We start from the raw sequence: 27401 nt of genomic DNA, 5'->3' as shown, positions 1-27401 counted from the left end.
TCGGAGTAGCTCCCCGAGAGGCGGGGCGCGATGGGTCCCCAGCACCCGGGCCGTGGCCAGGCTGCAGCTGGACCACGAGTGGTGAGGAGGCTCCTCACCAGAGGAAGCGGGTGACAGCCGAGAGCGGTGCGCGCCGCCTAAGGCCCCAGGGGAAGGAGTGAGCCCGTCCTCTCGCCCAGGCCACGCCCCTCCCTAGCTTTCCCAGTGTCACAGTCACCTCTCTCGGGGCCAAGGGAGCACGGGCCTACGCCTAAAAAGTCAGAGCCTTTACATCAGAGCATAGTCAGGCTCTCCTTCATCCCTAAACTTCATCTCTCCCTCCCCCGCCCTGCAGGTCCACTGCAGGTCCACGTCTGTTCCTCTGCCCCTGATCTCCATCCCTCACGTTTGGTTCCAGGAAAAGGGCCTAGCTGGGGCTGGCTCCCCCGACAATGCAGAATAGGTGTGGGATGTGACCATCTGCTTCCCAACAGACCAGTGTTTGTGAGAGAAGCCAACGGGTGGCCTAGCACCCGAGAAGCCCTCAGTGAGTGCCAACCTAACCCCGAGCCAGTGTTCCAAAGGCCTGTCCTGAGTGGTCCTGGGGACTTGGCTGGAGCCTCTGGGGGCAAAACCTCTCCCCCTAGTCATGTCATGAACACCCGCACAGACACAGAGTAGTGGCTTCTTTACTCCCTGAAGTCCCCTTTTCTCCACAGAATATTTACACACAAAGGATGGGGGAAGGGCAACTTCACCACCAAGTATCCAGCGGGGGAGTTGGGGGGCAGTGCTAAGAGAGAGTTCCTGAGGAGGGCCCAGGGCCCCAGGGGGCCCAGGTATCCTGATGACCTGAGCAGTTTCAAGCAGGTCCGTGGCCAGGCTGCAGCTGGGCCAGACAGCTCAGACCGGGTCGGTGGTGGGTGAGCCCAGCTGCTTGGAGGCCAGGAGCAAGCGGGTGGCTGCGCTCTCCGACTCCGCCTGCAGTCTCTGGTTGTTGTGCCGCAGGCTCCGCACTTCCTCCTCCAGGGCTGCCCTGTCTGCCTTCTCCTGGGGTGGTGGAAGGCGTGTGTCAGAGCGCTGGCTCCTTTCCCAGGGCAGCCCTGTAATTCCCTGCCGACCCCCAGCCCACCCTGTCACCTTCTCCAGGTCTTCCTGCAGCTTCCAGAGCATGGACTCCAGGTGAGAGACCTTCTCGGACAGGCTCCCAGATTCTGGCCTGAGGACATAAGGGTCAGGTCATGGGACCAGGTCGGCAGCAGTACCTCTGGCTGGCTCCCAGGCCCACTTAAATGAGATGGGCGCGTTTGCAGACTTGTATATGGGGGAAGGCAGAGCCCTGCCTGGGACAGTGCTTAACTCGTGTATGGTCACATGGGCACAGTGAAGGGGCTAGATCACCACAGGGAGGCTTACTCAGCATCAGACTTTGGAGTTTCCTTCACATCTCCACTCTCTGGGATGGGCTGTCCTGTGGGGAGACAGCGATCATTAGAGCAGGTAGGTAAAAGGAGAAAGAGCCCTACCCTATCCTGGCTCTGACCCCCAGTGCCTCGTGCCTTACCATCCCGAGACAGTGACTCCAGGATGGTGTTGCAAGAGGAGGCGATCTCCGAGATGGACTGCCACTCGTCTTCCAGGGTCTCACTGCCCGCCTCGGATATGACTATGGGCACAAGGAGGTGGGCTCAGCCAGGGAAGCCCAAGCCAGCTCCTCTGAGCCCCCACCCCCATACCCCACCTTGCTTGAGACTCACTTTTGCTGATGGAGTTCTGCAGAGACAAGGTTCGTGGAAGGAAGGAGGCCCTCAGCTCGGGGGCCGGGTGTCCACTCTCCTCACAACCACTGGAGCTGTCTGGCCCATCCTGGACGGTATTAATGAGTATGGATGCAGTGATGTCCACCATCACCACTGTGCCCACCCCTGTTCTTTGGGCTCCAGAGTCCTGTTTCTGCTTACCTGGGTGGGGGATGTCTCTCTGCCAATACTGGGTACTGCCGGCTTGGCTGTGGCGGCCAGGAGGAGGTCTGGGGTGGTGTTTGGCAGGACTGGGGCCTCGTCTGACAGGGAGCTGGGGAGAGCAGAGATAGCTCAGCAAGAGAAGCTGCACCCCATGGCTCTGGTCTTTACAGACCGTGCCTGTCCAGCCTCACCGGGCTGAAGAGGGAAGGCCGAAAGACGGCACCTGTGGGGTGATGGTGAGTTCTGGCTGTGCAGGAACTCAGTCCTCTCTTCAGCCAGATCCCCAGGCCCTGTGGGAATGCCACCATCGTGCAGGCACACTTCCAGCAGCTGCTTTGTGTTGGGCAGCAGGGTCACCACCCCCAGGGCCTCATCCTGCACCGGCTCTGGGGCCCCCCGCCGGCTGGGCTCCTGCAGAGATAGCGTGTACAGCTCCGAAAAGCTCCTGCGGGGAGGAATGGGCAGTGTCAGGCAGGAACCCCCAGTCACCAGTGTCCTGCATCTCCAAACCTACTCCCAAATGCGCCTGAGGCTCACTTCCAGGAGGAGAACTCTCCAAACTCCCTAACAATGGAAAATGTTTGCCTGACTACTAGCTATTTTTCCAGACCCAGTGCTGCCCCTGTGTATCCTGGGCAACTCACTCCAAACATTGATTTCTCCATCTGTGAAATGGGGATAAGAGTAGATTTATAGCTTGCTGTGAAGCTTTCAATAATAACACAGGTAAATCACTTAGTATAGAGATCTAAAACCTGCCTGGGAACCAAATCCAGCCTGTGCCTTTTTCTGTTTTAGCAGCTATGCCTATTTTTGTACTCCTGTGAGCCAAGAGTGGTTTGTACATTGTTAAATAGTTGAAAGAAATAAAAAGGATATTTCATGACATGTGAAAATCAATAAAATTCAAATTTCAGTGTCCACGAATAGTTTTAGTGGAATAAAGACAACTCCTGCATTTACCAATCATCTAGGGATGCTTTTGTGCTACAGCAGAGCTGTGTAGCTGTAGCACAGACCAGATAGCCCAGAAAACCTAAATATTTACTATCTGGCCCTTTACAGAGAAAGTTCACATATACTGGCTTAAGGCAGCAAGTCATTAATCATGTATGTTCTGTGGATAATCCTTTAAAAAAAAAAAAAAAGATGGGTTGTAGGGGCGCCTGGGTGGCTCAGTCTGTTGAGCATCTGAGTCTTGATTTTTGACTCGGGGCGTGATCTCTGGGTCGGGATCCAGCTGGCGTGGACTCTGCACTCAGCTGAGCCTGAAGTCAGCTTGAGGCTCTCTCCTTTGCCTCTGCCCTTCCCCCTGCTCCCGCTCTCTCACTCTCTCTAAATAATTTTTTTAAACTTAAAAAAAAAGTTAGGGCTGCTGTTAAATAATGAGCAGTGAAGACAGCCTGCTCAATTGGCTTCACTCCACGTATGTGACTCAGATTAAGAGACGCGGGGTTCTCCCGAGGAGGCGAGCCTTCCTCATGGGATCGTGTATTCTCGGGCGAACGCTCATGGCCACGCGGGAGGCACAGGCTCCGGGGGGCCCGCTGCCTGCTCCTCCCACCTCCCCGCGTCCCCGCCCTGACCTGCGGGGCCGGCCGCTCTCGTCGGGGGGCAGGACGGTGACGCAGACCTTGGGCGCCGAGCGCAGCAGCCGGGCAGCCCCCTCGGGGCCCAGCGTGGGCAGCGTCTGGCCGCACACGCGCAGCAGGCGCGCCCCGGGCCGCAGCCCCGCGGTCTCTGCGAACGTGAAGCGCTCCACGTGTGTGACGAAGCCCTCGGCGTCCACCTCGAAGCCCAGGCGGCCTTGGCCGTCGCGGGGCAGCGCCAGCTCGCGGGTCTCGCAGCCTCGGCTCACCACCTAGGGCCGGCGGGGCGTGAGCGGGGCGCGCCAGCCCCCCGCCCCCCGCGGGGTCCCAGGCAGAGGGGCCTCCTGGGGCTCAGAGCGCCACTTGCCCCGGGCCCCCTCCCCCTTCCCAGCTTGGCCAAGCGCGGGCCGGCCCGGATCGCCTACCGCCCTATCGCCCCCACCGCGGGGCCTCACCTGCAGGCGCGTGACCACCTCGCCCACGGCTTGGCCGGGGGCCCCGTCGAACCGCAGTGTGATCGCCTCCCCGCGGCCGTGGTACAGGTCGAGCCGCTGCTCGGAGAAGGTCCAGGCCAGCACGTCGCGACAGGCGCAGTTGAAGACGACGCGGCCGTCGCGCGGCGCCACCAGCACCAGCGCCTCAGCCGAGACGCCCAGCAGGCAGGGCACCTCGGCGTCGTCCAGCCCGCCGGCCTCGGCCCCGGCCCCCGCCGCGCCCCGCGCCCCAGGCGCAGCTCGCACGCCCCACACCAGAGCCCCCGCCGCCTGCAGCTCGGCCCCCAGGCCCCGAGGGGGCGCCCGCCGCCTCCCGCCTAGGGAGGGCAGGCCGAAGCGCGAAGCCGAGTCCAGGGACGTCGTGGTCACTTCGTTGGTGGCCAGCTCCTGCAGGTACTGCTGACGCGTGCGCGTGGCCATGGCGTGGAACTGGCGTGCGTGGCCTGCTGCCTGCTCGCCGTTGAGCGCCTTGGCCAGCAGGAAGGCACGGAAGTCGGCATTGGCGGCAAAGGGGCCTCCGCCCTGGGGCAGAGCTGGCCCAAAGGCCGGGGTGTCCTGGGTGCGGCTCACGGCCACCCTGGGGGGAGGGAGGCGGGAATTAGGGGCAACTGGGAGGATCCCTGACAGCGGCAGAACCAGGAGCACTTAGGCACCCACCTGTAGGAGGTGTGCGGAGTGCAGGGTGCGTGAGCCCGCACCACTAGGAACACGTGCTGGAAGTGCGAGCGGATGGTGGTAGGGCAGAAGGGCTTGCTGTCAGGTTCCTGGAACACGATCGTCACGATGTCATTCCCAATGTGGCGTTTGCGCAGGAGCTGGGAGTTAGAACGGTGGGGGATGTAAGCTGGACCTGTCTGTCCCCCAGGCCCCTCCTCATTCAGTCAGGGCAGAGCCTGGGTATCAGTGGCTCCCCGACCTGCCCCTGGTGAAGCCTGGGTGTTTGTCTTTGGGGAGGGTTGTTAAAGCTTAGGAGAACTTAGGCCAAGGTTCAAATGCCCCCGCCCCCACAATACCTCTCCCTGGTCCCCCAGAAGCCCTTGGCATTCCCCCAGCCCCATCGTTGCCCCCTCACACCTGCTGCTGGTTATTGGGGGTGTAAGGCAGCATCGTGGACACGTGGAACATGATCTCGTGGTCCTGGTATGTGGTATAGAGGGAGTGCGTGCCTGTGGAATCCGCTGTGGCCGCAGAGGGAGAGGAGGGGGGATCTGCTTGAACTTGCCATCTCTACCTGCAGTCTGGAGCTCCTATGACCCCAACCAACAGATGGGCTACCCCTTCACGCCACCAGGCCCTGAAGTCTAAGGGCCTCAGATTTGGCTGCTCCCTTTCCCTCCCCACCAGGCTCCGGCCTCCAGGCTCCGGTCATGGGGTTGCTGAGAGAGAATGATGACCCAATGAGGAATGGCCTGCTATGAGGGATGAGGGGGTGGAAGTCCCAGGAGAGGATGGATATTGGCCCAGGCACCAGCATGTGTGGAGCTGCTGAGAGTGGGAGGCAAGACCGGTGCTCCAGAAGGGGCCCTGGGGCCCTTCCAACCAGGGAGGCAGGGGCGCTCCCCAGGAAGCTGAGCTGGTGGAATATGTGTATTTGAGGGGCAGGCGTGGTGCCCGCAAAACCCCCTTGGCTGCAGCTCAGGCAGCAGGGGCACCACCCTAGTTGCTCCTTCCAGCCTATGGCTTGCTTGGCCTTTGACCCGCGTCCTCAGCCTACCCAAAGAGCTCTCCAACCCCAGCCCCAGGCCCGGGACAATGCGGGACAGAGAAATGACAAGGCAGTTGGTTCTCATGGAGGCTGTCTGCCCCTCGGCACGGGTCTGCCCCACTCCCCAGCCCCTGGGCCTCACTTTTGGTGTCCAGCTGGGCCCTGTAGCTCTCAAAGCCTTTGAGCCGCACCACGTCGCCCAGCAGGGTGAGAAACTGCATGAAGGCCGGTCCCGCCTCCTGGTTGTTGTACATCTCCTCCTCCGAGCCCTGGCCCGCGCGGCAGTACAAGATGCCCACCTTGCGCTGGAAGCTTAGCTGCAGGGGAGGGCACAGTCAGAAGGCCCTGTACCCACAGCTTCTGGGGATGCCCAGGGTGGCTGTGCTATCTCTGTGCAGGGCCCTGAGCATCACCCTCCCTATGCTGCCTCTGGGTCTCTACTCCTAAGATGCCTGCTCCCAGTGCTCAGGAAGGTAGTGAAGTCACAGGTGGGAAGGGACTGGGAGGCGGTCAGTTCTCACATGATCACAGTGGAGGTGATTGGTGGAAAGGATCCTGAATCCCAATAAATGTTCACATTGTCACCCTCTTTATCTCAAGGCTAGCCTGTCCTTCCCTCCCTGGAATCCCGGCACCCCCAGCCCAGCCCCTGGAGGCCTTGACCCTGTACCATCTCGGCTCACCCTGCGCCCGGCTCCTTTGGCTTCTTTTCATCTGGGGTCAATCACGCACAGCTCTAGGTGCTCTGGCCCCTCTGGCTCTGGCCCTGTCTACAGCACAGCCCCTGCTTTCATTTCATCCCTCCTAAGCCCTGCAGCCCCACTTCCACTCCAGCTCCTAAACCCCAGCTTCCCCTGAGGGCCCACAGCATGGCTTCATCCTGGCACACTCTCACCATAGGGAGCTGGAACTTTACTTTGCCTGAGCCCCTAGCGACCCTGTTGTCTCAGGCCTGGGCCTCTTCTCTACCACAGTCTTCGCCCTCAGTGACTGCAAGAGCTGCCTCCATGGGAACACACTCCAGTCTCTGCCCCCAGCCCACACCTTTCTTCTGAGCTCCAGACACCCTTCTCCAGCTGCCCAGATGTCCTTTCCTCACCTTGGCACCTCATCTTCTCACTGGATCCTCCCATCCCACCTATCTATCCCTGGACTGTCACCTCCTCTTCACTTCTGCCATCATCACCACCAGGTCTGGCCTGGATGAATGCAACAGCCTTTGGCCTGGCCTCCCTGCTCCTCCAGTCTGGCTCCCATACTACAACCAGAGGGCTGCTCTGCCTCTCATATTTTCCATGGCTCCCCAGTGCTCCCCATCTGGACAAGCTGGATGGCAACCAGGTATAGCCGTTAAGCTGAGGGTGGGGGTGGGGGGACACTGGCTACTCACTACTTGTTCATCCAGAGTGAGTAGCGTGCGTGGCACCTTCGGAGACGCTGAGCCCAGGCGCAGGCAGGTCAGGCTCAGCCGCGGAGCCACGTGCTCCAGAAGCTTTCTAGGGGACAGGCCCCTTGGGGGCCCCGGCGGCAGCACATCCTCAGAGATGGTGCCGCGGAGGGTCCGGAGCTGAGGAGGGGAATGTAGGGACCCTCAGAATCCATACAGGTTTCCGAGGAGGCAATCCGCGGTCTGATCCCATGACCCCGGCCCACCTGTGTGGTCCGCACAATGATTCGATAGCTGTGCAGAGTGCCCCCTCCGCTGCCTTCCTTCTCCTCCCGCCGCAGGCTCACTGCCACCGGACCCAGGGCCTCGTCCAGTCCGAAGAAGTTCTGGTGTTCTGACGAGGAGGGGAGCCAGGGCAGTGGATGACCGCTCCTGCGCCCCTGGGAGTCCCACTGGGGCTCGACCACACCCATTGCTAAACCCTGCCCACGCCCCATTTCATCACCTAGTGATGACTCCTGAGACTAAACCATCAACCTAGTCTAGACCCTAGACTAAGGCTCATTCCCTCTGCTGCCAAATCCCTATTCGTGCAGGCTCCCTGACACTCCAGCCGACGCCTAGCCGCCTTGGCGGCTCTGTACACATCACACCTTGCCCCAGACGCAGGGGACCAATGCCTGTTTGCTTCCAGGCCTAGATCCTCCCCTAGGAGGCTTGGTCCCATGCCTCGCCCCCTTGGCAAGGCCGTGCCCGCCACGCCCAGATTCTGAGGCAGGATGTCTTGGACCCTCCCTTCTGGACACTGACGAGAACAAGGTTCTCAGGTGCAGAGGTATTCAGGCCTCAGTTCTCACTTCCCACAAACGTTGATTGGAAATCTCTCCCCAGCCCTCAGGGATAGGAGGATGAATCAGATGGAGGCCAAAGGCCTTACTTAGGGAGGTGGTTAAAGCGAGGCTCCGCAGCACAGCCTTGGCCTCAGAGGCAGAGCCTGATCCTTCATGTGGCCGGGAACTTAACAGGGAGAGGACAACTCATGAGCTCTACCGTGTGCTCCTCAGGTGACAGGGACGGCTGCCCAGCCAGGAAGCCCTCCCCTTACCTTTGCCATAGAAGTACTTGCGGTAGTAGCCAGCACCCAGGTCTGCATGCTCCAGGCTGTAGGCTGAAGTTCGGTTCTGCGGCTCCTCCAGAACGGACACGGCCGCATTGGGCAGCGCAGGCGGCACAGGTGGGGCCACGGCGCCACCCAGGCCCAGCTCGCCCTCACCCCCAAGCTCACTCACAAAGCCGGGCGCTTCAAGCAGTAGGTCCGAGCTGGCAGATCGGTCCTCGGCAGAGGCCAGAGTCCCAGAGGCGGACTCTGCATGGCCCCCCGTCCCCCGCGGCCTCGGAGCCCAGTCAAAGAGCAGACTCTGCACATCATAGTGGGCAAACCAGTGGGGCTCAGGCACTGGCGGGAAGGCGGGCTCTGGCTCCTCGGCTGGCAGCCCCAGCAGGGCCAGCGGGTCAGTGAAGAGCCGGGTAGGGCCGGCGGCGGGGCGGCCGGCCTCCTCGTGGCTGTGGGCACGGGCGCGGGGGCTGGCCGGTGTGGGGGGCCGGGCCTCGCCAGCGTCGCTGCCGCTGCGGAGGAGCGGGCCCCGGGCTGGCCGTGGCTCAAAGGTGTGCGGGGTCAGCGGGGGCCGGGCCGGCTGGCGTAGCTTGCGGGCGAAGAGGTCATCAGTGGGCGCAGGGGCGGCGCCCCGCCGCGGGCTCCCCACACCGCCAGCCCACATGGGCGTGCCGTGGGCCTGGCTCGCCGGGGGCCGGGTCGCATTGGCGGGCACAGGTGGTCGGTGCCCGAGTGGCAGGCCAGCTCCTGCCCTGAGGGAGGAGGGGGCTGCTCAGAGGGGCCTGGGGAGAAAACAGGAACCCGGGCCACCAGCCTGGTCCTCCACCACGCACAGGGTGGCTTCCGGCCCCCTCCGCGACCATCAAAGCCGCTTCCGCTTTCCTGGCCACTTCCTTGTCTGCCTAAGGCTGAGGTTTCCAGCCCCCTCCTCCACGGAGTGCTGGGCAGGGCTGGGGACTGGGCTGTCCTCGCCTTAGCCCTGGGGATCTGGGAACCTGGGTGGCCCTGGGGCTGCCGGGCTCCCTCGGTTCCTACTCACACACCTCGGCTTTGGCCTGGGACCAGAATAAGGGTCCCCACCAAGTCCTGGCCCAGTTGGACAGATGATCTGTCCATGGGGCCACTGGTGTCTGGGTCCTGCCCGCTTGACAAAGGGAGGACGTCCTGTCCCCAGAGACTTGCCCCTCCCACTTCCTCCAGGGTCCCTGAGGAGCTGGGCACCCAGAAGCTGGATCTCGGTGCCCTGGCCCTCTGACTCCAATACCTCAAGGACACAGGGGTTCCCAGGGGACACTGGCAGGGCAACAGAAACGGCAAGAGGACTTCCTTCAGCACAGGAAGTGGCCCCAGCTCTGAGCCCGGCCCCTTATCCTGAGGAAGGTGTTGGGGTCACACCAGCTCAGTCATGGGACCCATCACCCTGACCTAAAGGACAGGCCCAGGCTCACTCTCTGCAAGCTACTGTGGCCATGCCTGGCGGCAGGGGGAGGGGTCACAAGGCTGGAGCCCCTTTGCAGGAACTGGGACCCACGGGTCCTCTGCCTACCTGGACTCACTGATGCTGACAGGGAAGGCTGAACCTCATGTGACAAAGGGTCACACTGAGGTCCAGAAAAGGGGATGTTCTCTCCTGAAGTAATTCCATGTTACAGCTAGGATCTGGGGTCTGTCAATCTCTGGGGCCTAAACAGTGTAGTACCTGCCCACTCCTGTTTGTGGGTGCTGGGTGAGTGGGGGTTGGGCTGAGGTTCAAAGTCTCACAGGATGTAAGACTGAGACACCCAAGGCCCCAGGGACCTGCTAGATGCGGAAATGTCGCGACCAGGGGCAGGTGCAAAGGGTAGTGTGAGAAAGTGAGGGGAAGCCACCCCAAGTGAACCCCAGCAGGTGTGGGCAGGCAGGGAAGGGATGTGGGACGCTCCACTAAGAACACAGACAACTGCTGGCAGGTCTTCATGCATCCTCCAGTGACACTGTGAGTGGCTGGGGTAGGACAGGGTGGGGGCAGGGGCTCCGTGTACCCCTCATCTAAAGCTCCAGGACCAAGCAAGTGTGGGCCTCCAGGAAGCTTGGAGTGCCTCCTCCCGTTTCTCTTAGAAGAAAGAGTCCCGTCTTTGCCACGGACCCGGAGCCTCTGTTCTCTCATCTCTAAAATGGGGTTAATCCTTCTGCCCTTTCCCAACACCATGGGGAGACCGCAAGAAGGTTCAAGAGTGTAAAGCTGACCATGTGTTAAGGACGTGGTGGTGAGGCAGGCGCTCGCTCCATGGGCCGAGCTCTTCGGCCTGGGCTGTGATGTGTGTGTTGGGGTGGGAGGGGACATGAGAGGGAAGCCGAGTGGGCCTCTGCTCTGTGTGGGCTGAGCTCTGCCTATGTGTGTGTGCACAGCCCATGAGCTGCCTCTTGTTCCGGCCCAATGCTGGGCTCTGGCCCTGCCTTGGGGGGTGTTCTTGAGCTCTGCCCCCCACCCGGCAGCCTCACACAGGGTCCATTGAGGCCGGGACATTCCTCTCAGCCTGTGTCACTGGGGGGAGAGGGCCGGCCCCGCCCCCACAGATCCGGAAGGCCTGGCTGCCCCAGGAGGAGGCGCTGGATGCTTCCCAGCACATCTGGAGGTCATGACCCCATTTCTGCTGCCAGGGGGTGCGACAGATGTTTCCTCCCAGGCCAGGCCCGAGACTAGGGGCCGGCGCGCAAAGGCTGGGGAGGAGGCCGCCTCGCGACAAGGGGAGCGCCGGGACAGCGGGGTCGTCCCACACACGGCCGGCATTAGGGGCAGCCGCCAGCGCCGCCCAGAGGAGTCAGGGACCGCCTCATCCAATCGCCCGCACACTGGCCGGACCGGGCCGGGCGGTCACGCCGAGAAGTGGGGGCCGCCGGTCGGACTCAGGGGAGTGGACGCGCTGACTCGGAACTGGAGCTGGAGCCCAGAGGTTAGGAGGGTGCAGGCGGCGAACGCGGCTAGGAACCCCCTTCCACACATCCACCCCCCGGGCCCACGCCAAGCCTTTTCCCCTGTCCGGCCCGACCGCGGTGCTTCCACTCCCCCGCTCCCGCCGGTACCTCTGGGGCTCCCGCCTGGTGGCCTCCTCCCGCGCTGGGGTCCCGCTGCCTCTCCCGCTGCTGCTCCAGCACCGGCTCCGCCTCGGGGGCGGGGCTCGTCGGGGGGCGGGGCCGCGCGGAGGGGGCGGGGCCGGCCTGGGAGCAGTCTGCGGCGGGAAGCCCCGAGGGCGGGGACTGCAGACCAGGCGCACTCGGGCAAGAGAACCGAGCCAGGCCCAGTGCAGCGCGCGGTTGGGTCCCCTGCGTCGGCTGAGAAACGCAAAAACGTAGACCTGCCTTCCAGACCAACTGGGAGGGCTACAGCAGGATTCCTAGTGTTTAGCAGCCCCTTCCCTCACACCCCTCCACCCCGCACCGGCCAGCACAGAGCAGGTGCCCAGAAAACAGTTGACCATTTATGAGCACTTAACTAAGCACTGGACCCTGCTCTCCACACGCTCTCGTTCTTAAAAACACCTTAGACAGGTGTTTTCTCCTCTGCTTTATAGCTGGAGAAATTGAGGTTCAGAGAAAGGCTTTTGCCAAGGTCAAGGCTGATAATTTTAGGCACTAGCCTCATGAGGTAGAAGTCTTTGAAAATTCAGGGGTGAGAAACTGAACATGAACTTCAGGCCAAGGCTTAAAAAGGAACAAAGTTGTGAGGAAGGGGACCTAAGCCTACTTGAACCCCACCTGGGTCTTACCTCTGTCTCCATCATTACCCAGCCCCAGATTCTTGATCTCCCTCTCTGCTCATCTACCCTGACCTGGCCACCTGCCTCTATCTTCCACCCAAACATTCCCAGACAGAAAAAGAAAACACCAACCAAAATCAAAAATAGTGTTATTAATTCTGGTGTCTCCGAAGCACGAAAAAAAAAAAAAAAAAGAAAAAAAGAAACCACCCTTCCCACATTTCAGCCCCAGGTCCAGGCCAAGGGCTGCCGCCTCTGAAGGCAGAGCGGGCCCAGGGGCCAAGTCCAGTCAGTCCTGGCCATGGGCTCGAAGCGGGACCAGCCCATGGATTTGGCTTTTAGGGCCTGGCTGGGAGGCTGCCTGCCTCAGTTTTGGGAGCCCAGGCCCTGGACTAGGGATGAGAGATCAGGGATCAAGGTCAGAGGTCTGGGCCACTTAGTTCTGATACTCTGGCTAAGGCAGCCAGAGGTCAGGGTTCAGATGTGGAAGCCAAAGCCACTCAGTTCTGTGGTCCAGGAGAGAGGGCCAGAGGCCGGGGATCCAAGTTACTGAATCCTGGGGCTGGGATCCAGAGGGTACCAGGCCACTCAGTATTGATGCTCCAGCAGGGGCTGAGCGGCCGGGCTCTCCCGCTCCTCAGCAGGGGCAGGCCAGTCCCCCAGGGTCCCAGTAGGTGTGCCACTTTCAGGAGCACTGCTGTCCAAGCAAGGAATGTCCTTGGCTGCTCTGGGGGGCGAGGAAGCATTGGTGCTGATATCCGGGCTGAGGCTGAGGTCTAGGGGCGCCTAGGGGAGGGGAGAGCGGTTGGTGGAAGAGCAGACCTGAGTAGCTCAGGACCCAATCCTTCCACAGAACCCTTACCTGAGATTTGGGGGTGCCTCCTTTGGGGCTCCCTGAGGCTGGTTCTGCCTCAGATCCCCCTAGCCCCTTTCGACCCCCCAGGCTCCACTTCCCACTGGGACCCTCAGAACTGAGGAGCCCAGGGCCAGGGGGCCTTGAGGGCCGGGGACCCTCCGTGGAGGCAGGGGAGGCAGGGGTTGGTCCAGGGAGCCGAGGGGGTGGCCACTGCAGCAATGGAGGGGGTCGCCCATCACCAGAGCCGCTCAGGGAAGGCCGAGGGCCCCAGCCTGGGCCCGGAGGGAGGGCCTGGTCGCCACTGCCTGTGGGAAACAGGTAAGAGGGTCAAGCTCTCAGCTAGGCTGTCCTCCTCACTCACTGGCTTAGGTTGGCCTTGCTCACTCACCTGCTGTGTTCTCAGGTGTGGAGTGTGCCAGGGCGGGGTTATTGCTGAGGGAGGTTAAGCCACCACCTCCGACACAGTCCGAGTCATCCACGTTCCCACCGCTGTTGCAGCCGGCACCACAGCCCTTATGAAGCCTGGAATAGGGGGTGGCAGGGAGGGACAGGTTGGCAGGCGGAGGGCCTAAGACTCCAGAGGCGCAAGTCCCCAGCTCTAGGACAAGCCAGCTAACATCTCTGAGCCCCAGGATCCCGTCTCTAAGAGATGTTGCCATCTCCTTTTCAGGGTCTTCTAAGAGAGGTGTCATTGACAGCTCAGAAGGCAAAAGGCCACCACTAACTTTGGGAAAGCAGCATGAAGATGGGTCAGCTCTAAGGCAGTGTCACCTCTCAGGACCCAGGCCTGGCTCCAGCACTTCTTCACTCTGAGGCTTAGGAGGAACCTGCTTCACCTCGCTGAGCCTCCGCTTCCCACTCCAGGACCTCAGCCCCACAGGCTCGGGGCAGCGTTCAGGGCTCACCTCTCCCAACTGCGCAGAAGCCAGCGGGCAATGGCACTCAGGCTGACTGGGCCACCCCACAGAGCCCGCAGCTGGGGGTGGCTACCAGCCAGCGAGGTGGTGAGGGGCGACACATAGATGGGGTAGCCCAGCGGCTGGTCACAGGAAGAATTAATCATGTTGCGGAGTGCCTGCTTGGCATTCTGGATACTGCCACGTTCAGGGTTGCGGTTGCGCAGAAACACCAGCTCCTGCTGCTGCCCGGCCCATAGGCCACGGACACACTCACGGTTCACCTGCGGGGGGCCATGCACAAGGGTCAGGGGGGGGGCCAGTGCCTGGCAGGGGGCCAGGTGCCTGGCAGGGATGGGCCATCCGCACCTTGATGACTCGGAAGCTGAGGTGGCGCCGGTTAAGCATGATGATCTTGTACTCGTCGGAGGCATCATCTAGGACGTGGCGCAGAGCCAGCAGTGAGGGTGTGTTGCTGAGGATGGCACTGCGCCAGGCCGGGTCACCCTCATGCGATATGACCAGGCGCTCCTCATTGGCGGCGATGGCATCATACAGAGCAGCCGGCTCCTCGTACTCATCTGGGGACGTGAAGTGGTCCTGGGGGGCCAATGGGAAGCCTGGTCAGTGGCCCCTGACCCGGGGAGGGCTTCATCCCCCAAATGCCCACCCTACCTGGGCACACTTCTCCCCACCTGGTGAAGCTTGAGGGCCATGCGAACCCCAGGTGCCACCACACGATGAAGCAGGTCCATGTCTGCAAAGACCCACTCGTCGCGTGGGGAGGTGATGCGGAAGTCGCCCTTGAACAGGGCGTGCAGGCCATAGAGGAAGGGCTCCAGGCTGGGGATGAGAAGGAACAGGCAAGCATGATGGTTTCTGAGCCCTGGCTCTCCACATGGTGGTCTGAGCTGAGACCATTCTTTATGCTGAGCCTCTGTTTCTCCATCCTGACAAGGCCAGTGTCTGTCTAGGTCCCTCGTAGGGTGGTGAGGAACAGGCAAGGTCTATAAGTGGGAGGTACCCTGCCCGAGGAGAAGAGCCACCCTGAAGGAAGGACTGAGGTGGCTCCTGGGGGCTTCTGGCCCAGAGCTCTTTGTGGAGGGGTTAGAGGGGAACAGGGCCAGACCTGTGGCACTCACCTGGCCGACATGCTATGCGAAGCTGTCCCCAGGGCCCGTCGGCCCAACACACACAGGCCAAAACACAGCGTGACCAGCGGCGAGTTCCAATCTTGGTCCACGGGCTGTGGCACAAGGACCCCGTCCCCAGAGCCCAGCTCAGACCCAGGACAAGGAACCTGGGATGGGGGCCAGGGCCCAGACCAAGGGAGGCCGAAAGAGGAACCCATCCAGGGAAGGGAGGGGGGGCAGCCCCAGGGTAGTGGTGGCCAGACCTGGCTGCGCCGGGAGGCACAGTACTGGATCCACTCGAGGTGCACCGCACAGAAGGAAGGCAGTGAGAGGCCAGAGAGGCGAAGGTCATAGTCCTCATCCACACTCAGTGAGAAGGTGGGGTCCGAGTCAGCATAGCCGGGCGCCCTCACTGGGCGCAGGGCTGCCGAGATGCCCTCATGGCTAAGCCACGCCTCCAGCTTCGGTGAGCGGCTCACGTAGTAGATGATGCTCTGGGAGGAGAGGGCAGGCATCAGAGCTGGGGCCAGTGACTGGGGTGGTGCCCTAGCCTCAGAGGACAAAGCACCAGGATGCTTCCTAGGACACCAACCTCATGTCCCCTCTGAGTTCTCTGAGGCCACATAGGCTAGTGTGCTCCCCTCTCCAAGGCCAGGGAAGAGGAGTGAGAAAGCTACCAGGAAGCACCCTCCACCCCCTGCCTTATAGAGCATCCCCCGGAAGGGTCTGCACTGTGGCAAGTGCTCACCTGCTTGCTTCAAAAGATTCCCCCCCGCCCCGCTTTTTTTTTTTTTTTAAGATTTTATTTATTTATTCATGAGAGACAAAGGGAGAGAGACAGGCAGAAACACAGGCAGAGGGAGAAGCAGGCTCCACGCAGGGAGCCGGATGCAGGACTCAATCCCAGGTTTCCAGGATCACACCCCGGGCCGAAAGCGGTGCTAAACCACGGAGCCACCTGGGCTGCCCAAGATCCCCCATTTGTAAGACAGACTGAGGCTTGGGAAGACAATGGACTTGGGGTGCCTGGGTGGCTTGGTGGTTGAGCATCTGCCTTTGGCTCAGGTCATGATCCCGGGGTCCTGGGATTGAGTCCCACATCAGGCTCCCTGCAGGGAACCTGCTTCTCCCTCTACATGTGTCTCTGCCTCCCTGTCTCAAATAAATAAATAAATACATACATACATACGTACATACATACATACATACAAAAAAATCTTTAGGAAAAAAAAAAAAAGACAGCAGACTTGCCTGAGGTTAGTCAGCAGGGCAAACTGAGCTAGGATTGGAACCCCCAGGATCTTACCACATCATAATGCTATGGGATCCATATCTCAGAGGCCTTGGAAGGCCAGGTGGGGGCTGCCTGCAGGCCAGTGGGCCTAAGTGCCTGAGTCACGGGTCCCTTTAGGCAGCCGAGGTGTGACAGCCACAAGGCATCCCCTCAGAAAAAAGGCAGAAGCACATATCGTGTGTCCAAAGTCAGAGGCTCTTGTACCCCTTAAAAGAATGCTGGTTGCTAAACAGGGGTTTGAGCAAATGGAGAAGAGCTTTTGGAAGGCGGACAGGATGGATAGGCAGTGCAAGGCTGGCGGCTGGCAGCCAGCAAGGTTATTAAGATTCCATGTGCCACCCTGGGATGGAGCTGATGGGGCTGGCCCTATGCCTGGGTACAGGGTGAGAAGTCCAGGGCCGGGGAGGGTGCTACAGCTGGCCACGAACAGAGGCCACCCAGGCAGCAGGAGTAGGAATGTCCAGCCGGGTAGCTCTGGTAGAGTATGCAGGCCCAAGGGGCTTCCCTGCACAGCTGCCACCCCACCCAGACACTGCCGCTGGCACCCCCAACTCATCCTTCCAAACTTCACCTGACACTCTCTCTTTGGCAGAGCATTCCCCAGGTACCCCGGACACCTCTACCCAGCTCTGACTGTGCCCAACCTTTGAGGCTGCTGGAGCCATGGAGAGTTAGCTTCCCCCAGGGGATATTAAACTTGGCAGGGGTGGAGCTCATCTCAGTCTGCCAGCCTGAGACTGGCTGGGTGCCTGGTGTGCTACCATGAGGCTGCACTGGCCTTGAACTGGGTTTGTGGGAGCAGGGTGACCTGGGTAAAAGCACTTCTCTGACAACAGGGGAGGAAGGTGGAGAGAACTGTGACCCCTGCATGACCTGAGGCTGGGAATGTCCCCATTTGGACCACAGCCTCTTTCTTGGAGAAGGCGAGGGGCACAAGATTTGCAAACCCTTCCCTAGGAGTGGATGGGTGGATAGAAAAAATTACAGGAATTATAGCTTCTCTGACATGTGTCCCAGATGGGATGTCCATGGGGTAGTAGGACAGCTGGGAGGTGCAGAAGACTGCCCTGGAGAGAACCTCAGGTGAGCAGGCTTCCCTGGGCCCCTCCAGGCCTCCCCTCCAGGCTCTGCATGGGGAGCCCCAGGGTAGATGCTAAGAGGACACAAGGGAATGTGGACAGGAGCCACCCTCACCCCACTCCCATACTAATCCCTCTTCAAGGAGATACACTTAGGCACAGGAGAGGAGGTGACGGAGGTGACAATCCAAAAGAGGCTTCCTAGAACCCAGTCCAGGGCTTCTGCTGGACCCCACACTGCCCACAACCCTCAACAACCCTGCGGGTTCTCAGAGCATCCGGAGTCTGATAGGGAGGCCCAGGCTTGGGTCTAAGCTTGCCTCTGCCACCTTCACCTTATCTGGGGCCTCAGGCTAATCGTTTTGTTCTCCCAGCCAGCTTCCACAGCTGAGACATTGGAACCTCTCTGGGAGGGTGTGGTGGGCTTCACCCAGCTCAGGAGGGTTGCCTGGCACAGAGCTTACCCCTCGGTAGGCATCAGTGCTTGGTAGCCACTCCTATGATTATCATTTACCACTACCACTGTGAATATTATCGTCACTGTCCGCTGGTGGGAGTTGGGCAGGGTCCTGATGGTCTAGAAGGCTGGCCTCAGCAGCTGCCCTTCCCAGCACCATGGATTCCCAATGAGGGGATCCATGCACAAGCTGCCCACCTACCCCCAATACTCACTGTCCAAGGTACCTCTTCCAGGAGGGTGACAGGGAGCCCTACCCCAGACCCCATTAGAGCCACATAAGCTGCTGGGGCCCCTGAGGCCTACTGGCCAGTGGCAGGTGGCACTTTGCAGGATGCTTAAACTCTCTAAGGCTCCTGTTTCCCTTGGGCAAAATGGGCTCCCAAACATCCTGGAGATGACACTCAGGATGCTCCCAGTCAGTGAGTGCTCATTAGCAGGGACTCTGCTGCCCAGCCACCCGCCGGCCATACCTTGACATAGTAAGTGATGAGGATCTTGCGGAGATCAAACACCTGCAGCATGGAGGCAGCGTTATTGTCGCTGATGCTGTAGCCTTCCAGCACATACTTGCTGGCTGTCACCTCCCAGGCCAGCCAACGCTGCCCAAAGGCGGCATTGAAGGACAGAACCCGAGGCAGGTGGCCAGGCTCACAGCAGCAGCAGCCCTCATCCTCCTCCACGCCCTCTGTGATGGCCTCTACCTCACGCTGCTGGCAGTACGTACCTGGAGGCAGAGAACGGCCAGTCAGGGGGCTGCCAAGACCTCCCTGCCTGCCTTTCCCTCACAAGCACCCAGGCCTTCACCGTTCCCTGCCTGGGGATGCCGTGTGAGTAATCGTTAAATGCGGGGGTCAACAAATGAACCCTTTTCCTCCTGACTCCCAGAGGCCATGGTGAAGACTGCAGTTCAGAGAGGAGTGAGCGGTGGCTTGAGCCGTTCTGTACCCTCAGGACCCTCTTCTGAAACTGGCATCCGACACATACATCTTCCTGAGGGCAAGGAGCTAGCCCATTTACCAGGGGCTATACATGGCGCCCAGCCTGAGCCAAGCCCAAGAAAAGAGAGCAGGCAGGGGGAGCCATGGGAGAACCCAGAGCTCCAGGCCCGAGCTTCCACCAAAGCCACCCACTCGGGCCAGTGGACCCAGAGTCAGGGCAGGGATACAGTGTGGCCACAGGAGACCCTGCTACCTCACCACTCATCCTATGAACCCCATGCCTAGGGAGGAAGAATGCTCTGCTCTAAGTCACTCTGCAAACCAGGGCAGGGCTGGACTAGAATCCAGCACCAGGCCCAGGCCCCACAGCTTACCCCGGAACTCAAGGCCACGCAGCTGGAAGGTGACAAGGCCATTGCCGACCTCAATGAGGTGCACCAGGGCGTTGAGGTAGTCAGAGGCCAGGACGAAGCAGTCACCGGGGCCATAGTTGCCCCAGCGGCCCAGCACCAGGTCCCCACACAGTGTGTGCTGCAGTGAGCGTGTCAAGTGCTCGTAGAAGATGGAGTTGAGGTTGTTGTCGTCAGCGCCTGAGACCCAAGACAGACAGACAAATGGACAAAATGACAAATAAGCGAGGCCCCCTCCCCAGGGAGGCACCGCCCAAAAGTCCCCTGGATGGCCGAGTACACACCGGGGTTCCGATCCAGCTGTGTGACCAGGCGGGTGTTGGAATGATCCACACGTTTAGTGCTGTTCAGACAGAATGACAACACAGTTGGCCAACAGGGTGAGGCTGCCAGGGTTCAGATGATGATCCTGCCAGCCCACCACCACATCCTCATAGCCCACACCCCTGTTCTCAGGGCAAATGCCATGACAGTCCCATTTCACAGGAGGCTGAGGCTCCAGGACATGAGGGGACTCCCTCAGGAGCACCCAGCCAGGAAGCCCAGGGTGTGAGCCCAAGGCTTGGCCCAACTCAGGTTCTGCCCTCATCAGATCAGTCACCTGAAGCCCACTGTGCTTAAGCACTTGCAACCCTGCTGTGCCCTGTCTCTGCACCCCACCTGGCCTGGGCTCCAAGCTCCCTTTCCTTCCAAGGCCCCTGTGGGTGATCCGCCTGGTCCCTCCAGACTTACTTGTAGTCACGCTCCCAGAACTTGAGGGGCCGAGCATAGGACATGATGAAGACGGCGCTGCCCAGCAGGGGGTTGAGCGGTGTGGAGAAGAGTGCGGAGAGCAGAGCTTGAACAAACAGCATGGCCGAGTCTGGGCACGAGTCAAGGAGGCGGCGGGCATACGGACCCGCCCTGGCCTCCCTCACCACCCCACCCCGTGCCCCCCATCAACCCACCCCACACTCCCTCATCCAGTCCCCCTCCCCACACTCCCCCAGCCAGGCGGCGGGCAGCAGGCCGGCAGGCTGGGTACGTGGCACGGCAAAGGGCTGGGCAAAAGCATGGAAAGCTGAGCCCCAGGTGATCTGCCAGGGCGCGATGTAGGTCAGCACGAAACGTAGCTTGTACAGCAGGTCCCACAGCTGGCAGAGTCAGAGGAGGTAAAAGTAGACAATACGCAGGTCACACAGAGGTGCAGTTGGCCAAGGACCCATTCAGAGCCTCCACTACCCCAGTGGCTGCCACGTGGGAGTCAAGCTCCAAGCTCACGCCCAGCCCTTTCTCTCTGGACCTGGCTCAAAGCACCTGTTCCTGTTAGCAAACCCTCTAAGGGAGCATTAGCCATCTATTTGCAGGACCACCCTGTGAGCTTCCTATTCTTGCCCCGTTTCACAGATGAGAAACTTCAGAAAAAGCAGAGCAGGACAATGAGTTGCTCAAGCTATCAGTGATGAGGCTGGGCTTCCACCATGATGCTGAAAGTCGAGACAAGCCCTGCCCTCAGAGAGGGGCACAGTTTGGATCACTACCGTCTGGAACCAGACCAGAAAACTGGACTGGAACGCCCACGTAGAAGAGAAAAAGGCTCAGGGCTTTGCCGGGATCCCACTGCAGGCAACCCTACAGGCCTTCCAGACAGTGCCAGAGAATGGTTCTTTGTTTGGTGATCCCCCTCAACCCCAGATCAGGGCACACCACAGCTTGGCAGATTCAGGGAGCCCCACCCCATACCCCGATCCATCCAGGCCCCAGGGGCTTGTGAAACTCTGTTCTTAACTGCTCCCCAGGGCTGTGGCTGGGAGAGGGGCAGAGCTCAGAGGCTGGTTCCCAGAGGACAAGGACAAATCCTCACCATCTAGTAACTGCTTAAGAGGAAGATGAGAACAGGCAGTGAAGTCAGAAAGACCGGCTCACCAATTCTCTAGGGAACCCGAAGCAAGTCACTTTAGCTCTGTAAACCACAGCTTCCTCTGTGTCCCTCGGGAACCTGGGGCTGATGTGGCGCTGCAGGCCCCTGGGGAAGTTCTCCCCACCACCAAGGCAGAAAAGTCCTGCTCTCCTGTACAGCCCAGAGCCTACAACTCAGCCACCAACTCACCTTGCTGCAGAGCAGGGACATGAGGAAATAGTCAAGCAAAAAGCCCTGGGAGAGGCGCGGGTAGTCGAAGTGGAATAGCAGGACAGTGAAGGCCAAGGTCAGGTACTGCTGGGGTGGGCAGCAGAAGGCTGAGCGCAACAGCTTCAGCCCAGCCACAGTCATCAGCAGTGCCCGGCAGCTGTGGGTGAGGAACAGACATTGTGTGCCAAGTGGGACTCAGGGGGCGGAGGCGGTGGGTGCCCATCCCTCCCGAATCCTGGACTGGGCTCTGCTGGGCTGGGCCCTACTCTCGGGGGGCCAGGGACTCTCAGTCATCACTGTTTTAAGACCCATCTGGGAGACACATGTTTTCAAACAGAAGGGTATCAGGATCCAGAGCATTGTGATAGCTTGCTGGGCAACTGAGGCAGGTTGCATTCCCTCCATGGGCTTCAGCGTCCCACGGGCCCCTGGGAATGTGGACTGTGAGATGGTGGGGGGTGGGGCCGTCCTTACGAGAGGCAGAACTTGTCTGGGTGGCTGACAACAGTGTGGGCGTCCACCGTGAGGGCGTTGAGCACCACGGCAGGGTAGATAAGATACTTCTCGATGCACTGAAGGCTGGCATAGAGCTTCTCAAACCACATCACCTGAGCAGCACCTGCAACAGAAGGCAGGACTGTTGGTCCTCCACATCCCCCTCTCCCTGCAAGGTCAGGTCAGGTGCCCTCTTGAAGAGAACCCGAAGGGAGGGCTGAAGGGAGGGCGAACTATAAGATGTGGCTCTCCAGGTTCCCAGAGAATTTGTGGCAGCTCAAATGAGGGCGATGAGGCCCGGGCAAGGCGTGTCAGGGTCTTCGGGTACATGCTTTTGCCTGCTCTGCAGTCTATATAAACAAACCTAAGGAGGATGTCCTAGATGCCCACTGGAGCCAAGGCAGGCTAGGTAAGGCCCACATCCTCAGAGACCCAGGTCACTGGCACCTGGCTTGAGCTGACTGTGGGAATGCACAGACCAAATGAAAACCAGCCAGGGAGATCTAGTCTATCGACAACCAGTTGATAATTCTGGACAACAGATCCCTACAGGGCCCTTGGAATTGTACATCCTCCATCTCCCCACAGAAAGCAAGATGGGCAGAGAAAGGGCAGGGTGGGCAGGGTGGAAGCGAAGCAGGGGCCCAGCCAAGGCACAGCAGGCATGAGGAGAGGACAGGGGCAGGGCTGCAAAGGGGCCCCGCAAGGACAGCGCGGCTGGACGGAACCAAGTGGACAGGGCAGTGTGGGCAGAGGCTGCCCCCTGCTGGCACTCTCAGCCAAGAGAAGGCTGCCCTCTCACCAGGCTGCAGGTCCTGCGGGAAATCAGAGCAGCAGGGGTGCAGGGGCCCCAGTCCCAGGGCAGGGACTCACCTCGAACTTCATACTGGCTGTACTCCGATGGCTTCAGCACGGGCTGTGACAGGCAGAACCAGGGCAGCTGTTTGCGGAGCTGCGGCAGCAGGTAATGTGTGAAGAAGCCCACAGCCCCGGCCAGAGCATACAGCACGAAGCCCAGGACTGACTGCAGGGGAGAGGCCAGAGGCTCAGCTTAGAGGAGCGGGCCAAGGAGCCCACAGGGCCTGGGCACAGGCCAGGAAGGGGTGGAGAGGAACATGAAGCCATGGGTGCCCAGGGCCCTCAGGTGGAGTGGGCTCCTGTGAAGACTGAGGGGGCAATGGGGGCGGGGGGGGGGCACACGCACCTTCAGGGCAATGAAGACAGTGCTGGCACTGATGGCAAAAGTGAGGACAGCAATCACCACACACATCACCAGGTCAGAGTGCAGGACCTCACGCTGCAAGGCCAGGAAAGACTAGCTTGGGTGCCCACCACCCAGGGCAACCACACACTATTAGCCCTCCGCCCCGAGAGTAGAACCCCACACTTCAGGCTCTCACCACCGACTGGCGCATCTTGTCTGGCAGTGGGTCTGGGGGCTCAGCCCGAGCAGTCTCTAAGCTCCGCTCCTCCAGCTCGGGGAAGAGCTTGCTCCGGATCAGAGACCTGGGTTGGGTGAGAAAAGGCAGGAGCCCGGAGTCTGCGGAGGCCATTCTTCCTCCCACAGATTCCAGGGTCAGTTGGTGACAGGCACATGCACAAGACCACCCCTCCAACCCTTGCCATGCACAGACACTCACACAAACACACACATGCGCACAGACAGGCACATGCAGGCACCCACCAGAGCACAGTGGGGTCACTGCTCTGACGGCTCAGGTGGTAGGACAGTGCCACCAGGAGGCCACAGAAGACCGAGAAGAGGACAGGGACGTGCTGCTCCGGCCAAGGAGTCTGGGGAGAGAACCCATGCTGGTCAAGGGAGGCAAGGGTAAGCGTGGTGGTAGGGGGATCCCCCCACGGGAGAAGCCACTGCTGAGCCCACTTCGCAGCCCTATCCCACCCCACCCCCCAGGTCTCAGCATGCCCCCCCACCCCATAGGTCATCCCTACCTTGATGGCCCCAAGGCAGAAACCATAGAGCAGGGCAGCAGCCAGCAGGCTGCGAGAGAGGCTGAAGACTGCAGTGAGTGGACTGGTGGCGGCTGTGAGGGGAGAAACAGCAGGTAAAGCCTAACTTCCATCTGCTGGCACCTCACCTCACCCCCACCCCACTGCCCCTTGATTCCCACAAGCTAACCTCCCTGCAACCCATCCCCAGCCCATTCTCCTCTGGTCCCCAAGCCTTGAGAAGCCTTCAGATCTTCTGGCATTCTTGGGTTTAAACCATTGCTTGGGGAGGGGGCAAGATGGGCTCTTGAAATCCACAGTATAAACAGAGGAGAAGGATCAGCAAAAGGCTGGAGCCACATACCTAAACCACAGCACTTCCTGGGCCTCACGCTGCCCCCCCCAACCCCCAAGCCACCTATGGGCCCCATACCTGTACCCCCGAAGCCGTGCATATCTATCTGCTCCAGCAGGTACATGAGGCAGGTGTTGACCTGGGGCAGGAGGCCCAGGAGGAAGACGAACGGGAAGCACAAGGTGAATACTGGCAGGGAGGGAAAGCAAAGGCCCAGTCGGTCAGCCCGCAGGCCACCCCCTGGCTCACCCTTGGGACTTCGCTCCCCTGGGCCACCTCAACGTGGCCCAGTCTCACCAGTGGCCACGTCCCGGGCACAGAAGAAGAAGGAGGCGGAGAAGAGCGTGAGGCCATACAGGGAGACGGGTGGGAAGGGCTGAGCTGAGCCCAAGGCGTCCAGTAGCCAGATGAGCAGACAGCAGATGCAGAAGTAGACAGGCCGGCTATATGCGATCACCCAGTTGTGGCCCTGGGAAGTGGGACTGTGAGGAGCCAGATCTCCCTAGCTGACCAACCCACACACACGTACACACACACACACACACACACATGCATGCACGCACATGTTAATGCATGCTCGTGTACCCTGTCCATGGCCCTGGATCCAAGACAGAAAGCTTGGCAGGGTGAGGGCCACGGGACTGAGGATCTGAGGACCTCCCAGGACCCTCCCAGGACCCTCCAAGCCTATCTCAGCCCCCTGCCTGAGCCTCCTGGGTAAAGGCACAGGTACTCACGTGCATGGGAGATGCCGCATCAGGCTGGACACTCTGGAAGAGACAGGAGCTACATTGGCAACAAGAGCCAGAGCCCAAGAGAGGGTCAGAGACCCCCAGACTGCTTAGTTCTACCATTGGGACCGTCAGGAGTGACCAGGGCAGGAACCTAAACCATCCTGAGCCTCAATTCTCTCATTAGAAAGATGGGGGGCTGATTACAGGGGCTTTTAAGCACCTTATCTGCTTTCTAACTCACACTCCTCAAAACAGGTTGTGGGAACAGAGACGTCTGGAAAGAGATGGGTGGGGGAAAGAAAGCCAAGGAATAAAGCCTGACCTTCAGCAGGGAATACTGGCAGGAGGCAATGACCAAACAGAACTGGAAGACCCAGATATCCGTGAAGAAGCCCTTGAGCAGCAACAGGTAGCCCAGGAAGGCAACAAGGCTGCTGAGGCCGACGCCAAGTATGTTCTCCACCAGCCCGCGAGTCCTGGAGAGACAGCAGGGTCAGGGTACATCCATCACCTTCCCGGCTAATGGGGCAAAAGCAGGTTGGGTGGGAAGACAGGACCCAGCCACAAGGACCCACATTTGAGGCTGTGCCCACACCACCCCTCATCCTCTAAATATCTGAACCTATATACCTTTTAGGGACAGGGCCAGGTCGCACCTGTTCAGGAAGCTGCCCCATTGCTACCCTGCATACGAATCTTTGCCCCTTCTAGACTCTAAAGGCTCCAAGCACCACCACCCTGGGGCTTGCCTGGCTCCAGCTAATGTGTGCCCCATCAAGCATGCCCAACAAACACTGTGCCAGGGAGGAAATCCAAAGTGTGGGAAGCCAGGACCCAGGCTCAAGGCCCAAGTCATCCACATAGACAACAAAAGTCATCTGACTTCTGATCTGACTTCCCCAGCCTCAGTTACCCCATAAGAAATGGGGAGATTGAGACAAAGGGTTTGCTAGTTTTTTTAGACCATAAAACTCAACTTTGTCAAATCTAATTCAGAAGAAAATAAAAGCAAGAGACTAGATGAGAATCGTTTGTTTTGAGCAGAACTTTTGGACAGGGGGACGCCTGGGTGGCTCAGCGGTTAAGTGTCAGCCTTTGGCTCAGGTTGTGATCCCGGGGTCCTGAGATCGAGTCCTGCATTGGGCTCCCCACAAGTAGCCTGCTTCTCCCTCTATCTATGTCTCTGATTCTCCCTCTCTGTGTCTCTCGTGAATAAATAAATAAATCTCCTAAACTCCTAAAAAAAAAAAAAGAAAACACATACACAAAAAGAAACTTTTGAACAGGGAATAACCACAGCAGCCCCCACTCGGCCACCTCTTTTCACCCCAGAGGAACCTAGTAAAACCCCACTGCAGACCCCACCCCTCAATGTACCTTCAGTGACCCCCGGCAGTTAGATTCTCTAATGCAATAACGGCTTCCACACGTTTAGAGGGTCCAGAAGGCCAGGGGCCAGGGACTGGGGACCAGGCAGGCAGGCACTCACCGGTCCAGCAGGGCCAGGAGGGCCAGCCGCTCGTAGCGCACAGATGTCCAGCGGCCAGGAAGAAGCCAGTACTTGTAGCTGTGCTGGGCGCGGGGCGGTGCCTCCTCCATCAGCGTCTGCTCCTGGGATTCGTGCAGGGAGTCCTGGTCCAGCAGGTCAAGCTGCGGTCCCCATACCGCAGCCATCAGCCCCTCACCCCCCAACCTGGCCCACTGCCACCATTCCCCTTCCCAGGGCCCGCTGGCTCGTCAGCTATTGCCTTGGGCACAGGAAGTCCCCGCCATCTAGTGGCCCTATGGCCTATCCTGATCTTCCACCACAAAGGCATGCTCCTTTCTTTCTCCAGGTCCCCAAGACACGGCTCAATGGCAGCTGGGGCTGCTAGGGTTGCTGAGGGCCAGAATCGCCAGTGCCTGTGCCTGTTCTCGCTGCTCGGGTACCCTCTCCTGCTTCTTTCTGGGCTCAGTGAAATCCACCCTGTCCTTTGGGACCTGGTACAAATGCTACCATCCTCCCGGACAGAGCATCAAGGTCACTCTGACCACTCTACCGCAGAGCACACAAAGTACCAGCCCTGACGACAGGCCCGCTGATGGCTATGCTATGAGGCCCGAGACAAACTACTGGATCTCTGGGAATTTCTTGTGTCCTTCATTCAGTAAATACTTAGAGGGCAAGCTGTGGGCCTGACCCTGTACCCAGCCTTGGAGATACCATGCAGAGCCAAAGTTGCACAGCCCCCGCCTATGGATGTGGCCATCAGCTCTATCAGGACCATGGTGGCTACCCTGTATGACAATTAGGGACAATAAGTGCCTCAGTAAGGGAGACATGGGGCTTCCAGACACTGCATGTGCTCTATGACCCTGAGCATTAGATGTGTGGGTACCTCTTTTACCACTGTTCTTCAAGTCCCGAGTCTGTGTTTTATGTGTCTTTAATGCTTCTACTATTACTACAGCGACCATGTGAATTATTGTTCAAACTGGGACACTTCCAGGAGTGAAATGGGAGGGTACGGTAACAAGCACAGAGTACCCCAAGCCGTGCCATGAGCCTGGGCCCAGCCCAGTAAGCTGACCAGTCTCTTCTGCAGGTTTCACCATAGATACCCACTGCCCCCTCTACCTATGGGACCCTACAGAATAAAGATACTCCAGACACGCTTGTCTGATAAGCAAACGGACAACTCCTTGAATCACAGAGATCCAGAGCCTGCACACCCAGTGCCAG

At 59.8% G+C, this 27401-nt stretch overlaps 2 protein-coding genes across 7 annotated transcripts in view; both read right to left on the bottom strand.

Moving 5' to 3' along the window:
• Window positions 1-650: 650 nt before the first annotated feature.
• Window positions 651-11390, bottom strand: SIPA1 (signal-induced proliferation-associated 1). Its single transcript, XM_072789903.1, has 16 exons — window positions 11296-11390; window positions 8224-8984; window positions 7385-7512; window positions 7122-7298; window positions 5874-6048; window positions 5101-5204; window positions 4684-4841; window positions 3988-4603; window positions 3530-3804; window positions 2167-2388; window positions 1941-2052; window positions 1737-1845; window positions 1544-1645; window positions 1396-1450; window positions 1120-1198; window positions 651-1029 (listed from the first exon to the last, which is right to left on the bottom strand). The coding sequence occupies exons 2-16, from the start codon at window positions 8894-8896 to the stop codon at window positions 883-885; spliced, it is 3132 nt and encodes a 1043-aa protein (XP_072646004.1). The 5' UTR covers window positions 8897-8984; window positions 11296-11390; the 3' UTR covers window positions 651-882.
• A 711-nt stretch (window positions 11391-12101) lies between these two features.
• The window catches only part of PCNX3 (pecanex 3), a 20915-nt gene continuing 5615 nt past the window's right edge, over window positions 12102-27401 (bottom strand). For 4 of the 6 annotated variants that reach the window (XM_072791818.1, XM_072791819.1, XM_072791816.1 and 1 more), the window contains exons 11-35: window positions 26169-26329; window positions 25002-25155; window positions 24683-24715; window positions 24243-24414; window positions 24024-24134; window positions 23594-23685; window positions 23325-23434; window positions 23041-23146; window positions 22845-22937; window positions 22514-22664; window positions 21620-21764; window positions 21125-21302; window positions 20060-20168; window positions 19768-19897; window positions 19320-19378; window positions 19000-19215; window positions 18158-18411; window positions 15118-15348; window positions 14864-14967; window positions 14417-14564; window positions 14091-14321; window positions 13731-14005; window positions 13214-13347; window positions 12832-13130; window positions 12102-12755 (exon numbers count right to left, since the gene is read on the bottom strand). In XM_072791818.1, the coding sequence (XP_072647919.1) occupies window positions 12558-12755; window positions 12832-13130; window positions 13214-13347; window positions 13731-14005; window positions 14091-14321; window positions 14417-14564; window positions 14864-14967; window positions 15118-15348; window positions 18158-18411; window positions 19000-19215; window positions 19320-19378; window positions 19768-19897; window positions 20060-20168; window positions 21125-21302; window positions 21620-21764; window positions 22514-22664; window positions 22845-22937; window positions 23041-23146; window positions 23325-23434; window positions 23594-23685; window positions 24024-24134; window positions 24243-24414; window positions 24683-24715; window positions 25002-25155; window positions 26169-26329 (3894 nt within the window). In that variant the 3' untranslated portion in view covers window positions 12102-12557. The remainder of the gene's footprint in view (window positions 12756-12831; window positions 13131-13213; window positions 13348-13730; window positions 14006-14090; window positions 14322-14416; window positions 14565-14863; window positions 14968-15117; window positions 15349-18157; window positions 18412-18999; window positions 19216-19319; window positions 19379-19767; window positions 19898-20059; window positions 20169-21124; window positions 21303-21619; window positions 21765-22513; window positions 22665-22844; window positions 22938-23040; window positions 23147-23324; window positions 23435-23593; window positions 23686-24023; window positions 24135-24242; window positions 24415-24682; window positions 24716-25001; window positions 25156-26168; window positions 26330-27401) is intronic. The other 2 variants (XM_072791820.1, XM_072791821.1) reach the window with 2 other exon arrangements.

This window comes from Canis lupus, chromosome 21 (genome assembly GCF_048164855.1).
Source record: "Canis lupus baileyi chromosome 21, mCanLup2.hap1, whole genome shotgun sequence".
Lineage (NCBI taxonomy): Eukaryota > Metazoa > Chordata > Mammalia > Carnivora > Canidae > Canis > Canis lupus.
This window is presented reverse-complemented; position numbering and strand designations above follow the sequence as displayed.

Excerpts from the sequence above, each read along its gene's own strand:
- SIPA1 (XM_072789903.1), bottom strand. The coding sequence starts at position 8,896 with ATGTGGGCTGGCGGTGTGGGGAGCCCGCGGCGGGGCGCCGCCCCTGCG. Across the intron at positions 7,513-8,223 it reads CAAGTACTTCTATGGCAAAG|AACACCAGAACTTCTTCGGA; the intron begins GTAAGGGGAGGG and ends CCTCCTCGTCAG. Across the intron at positions 4,842-5,100 it reads CCCCCAATAACCAGCAGCAG|CTCCTGCGCAAACGCCACAT; the intron begins GTGTGAGGGGGC and ends TCTAACTCCCAG.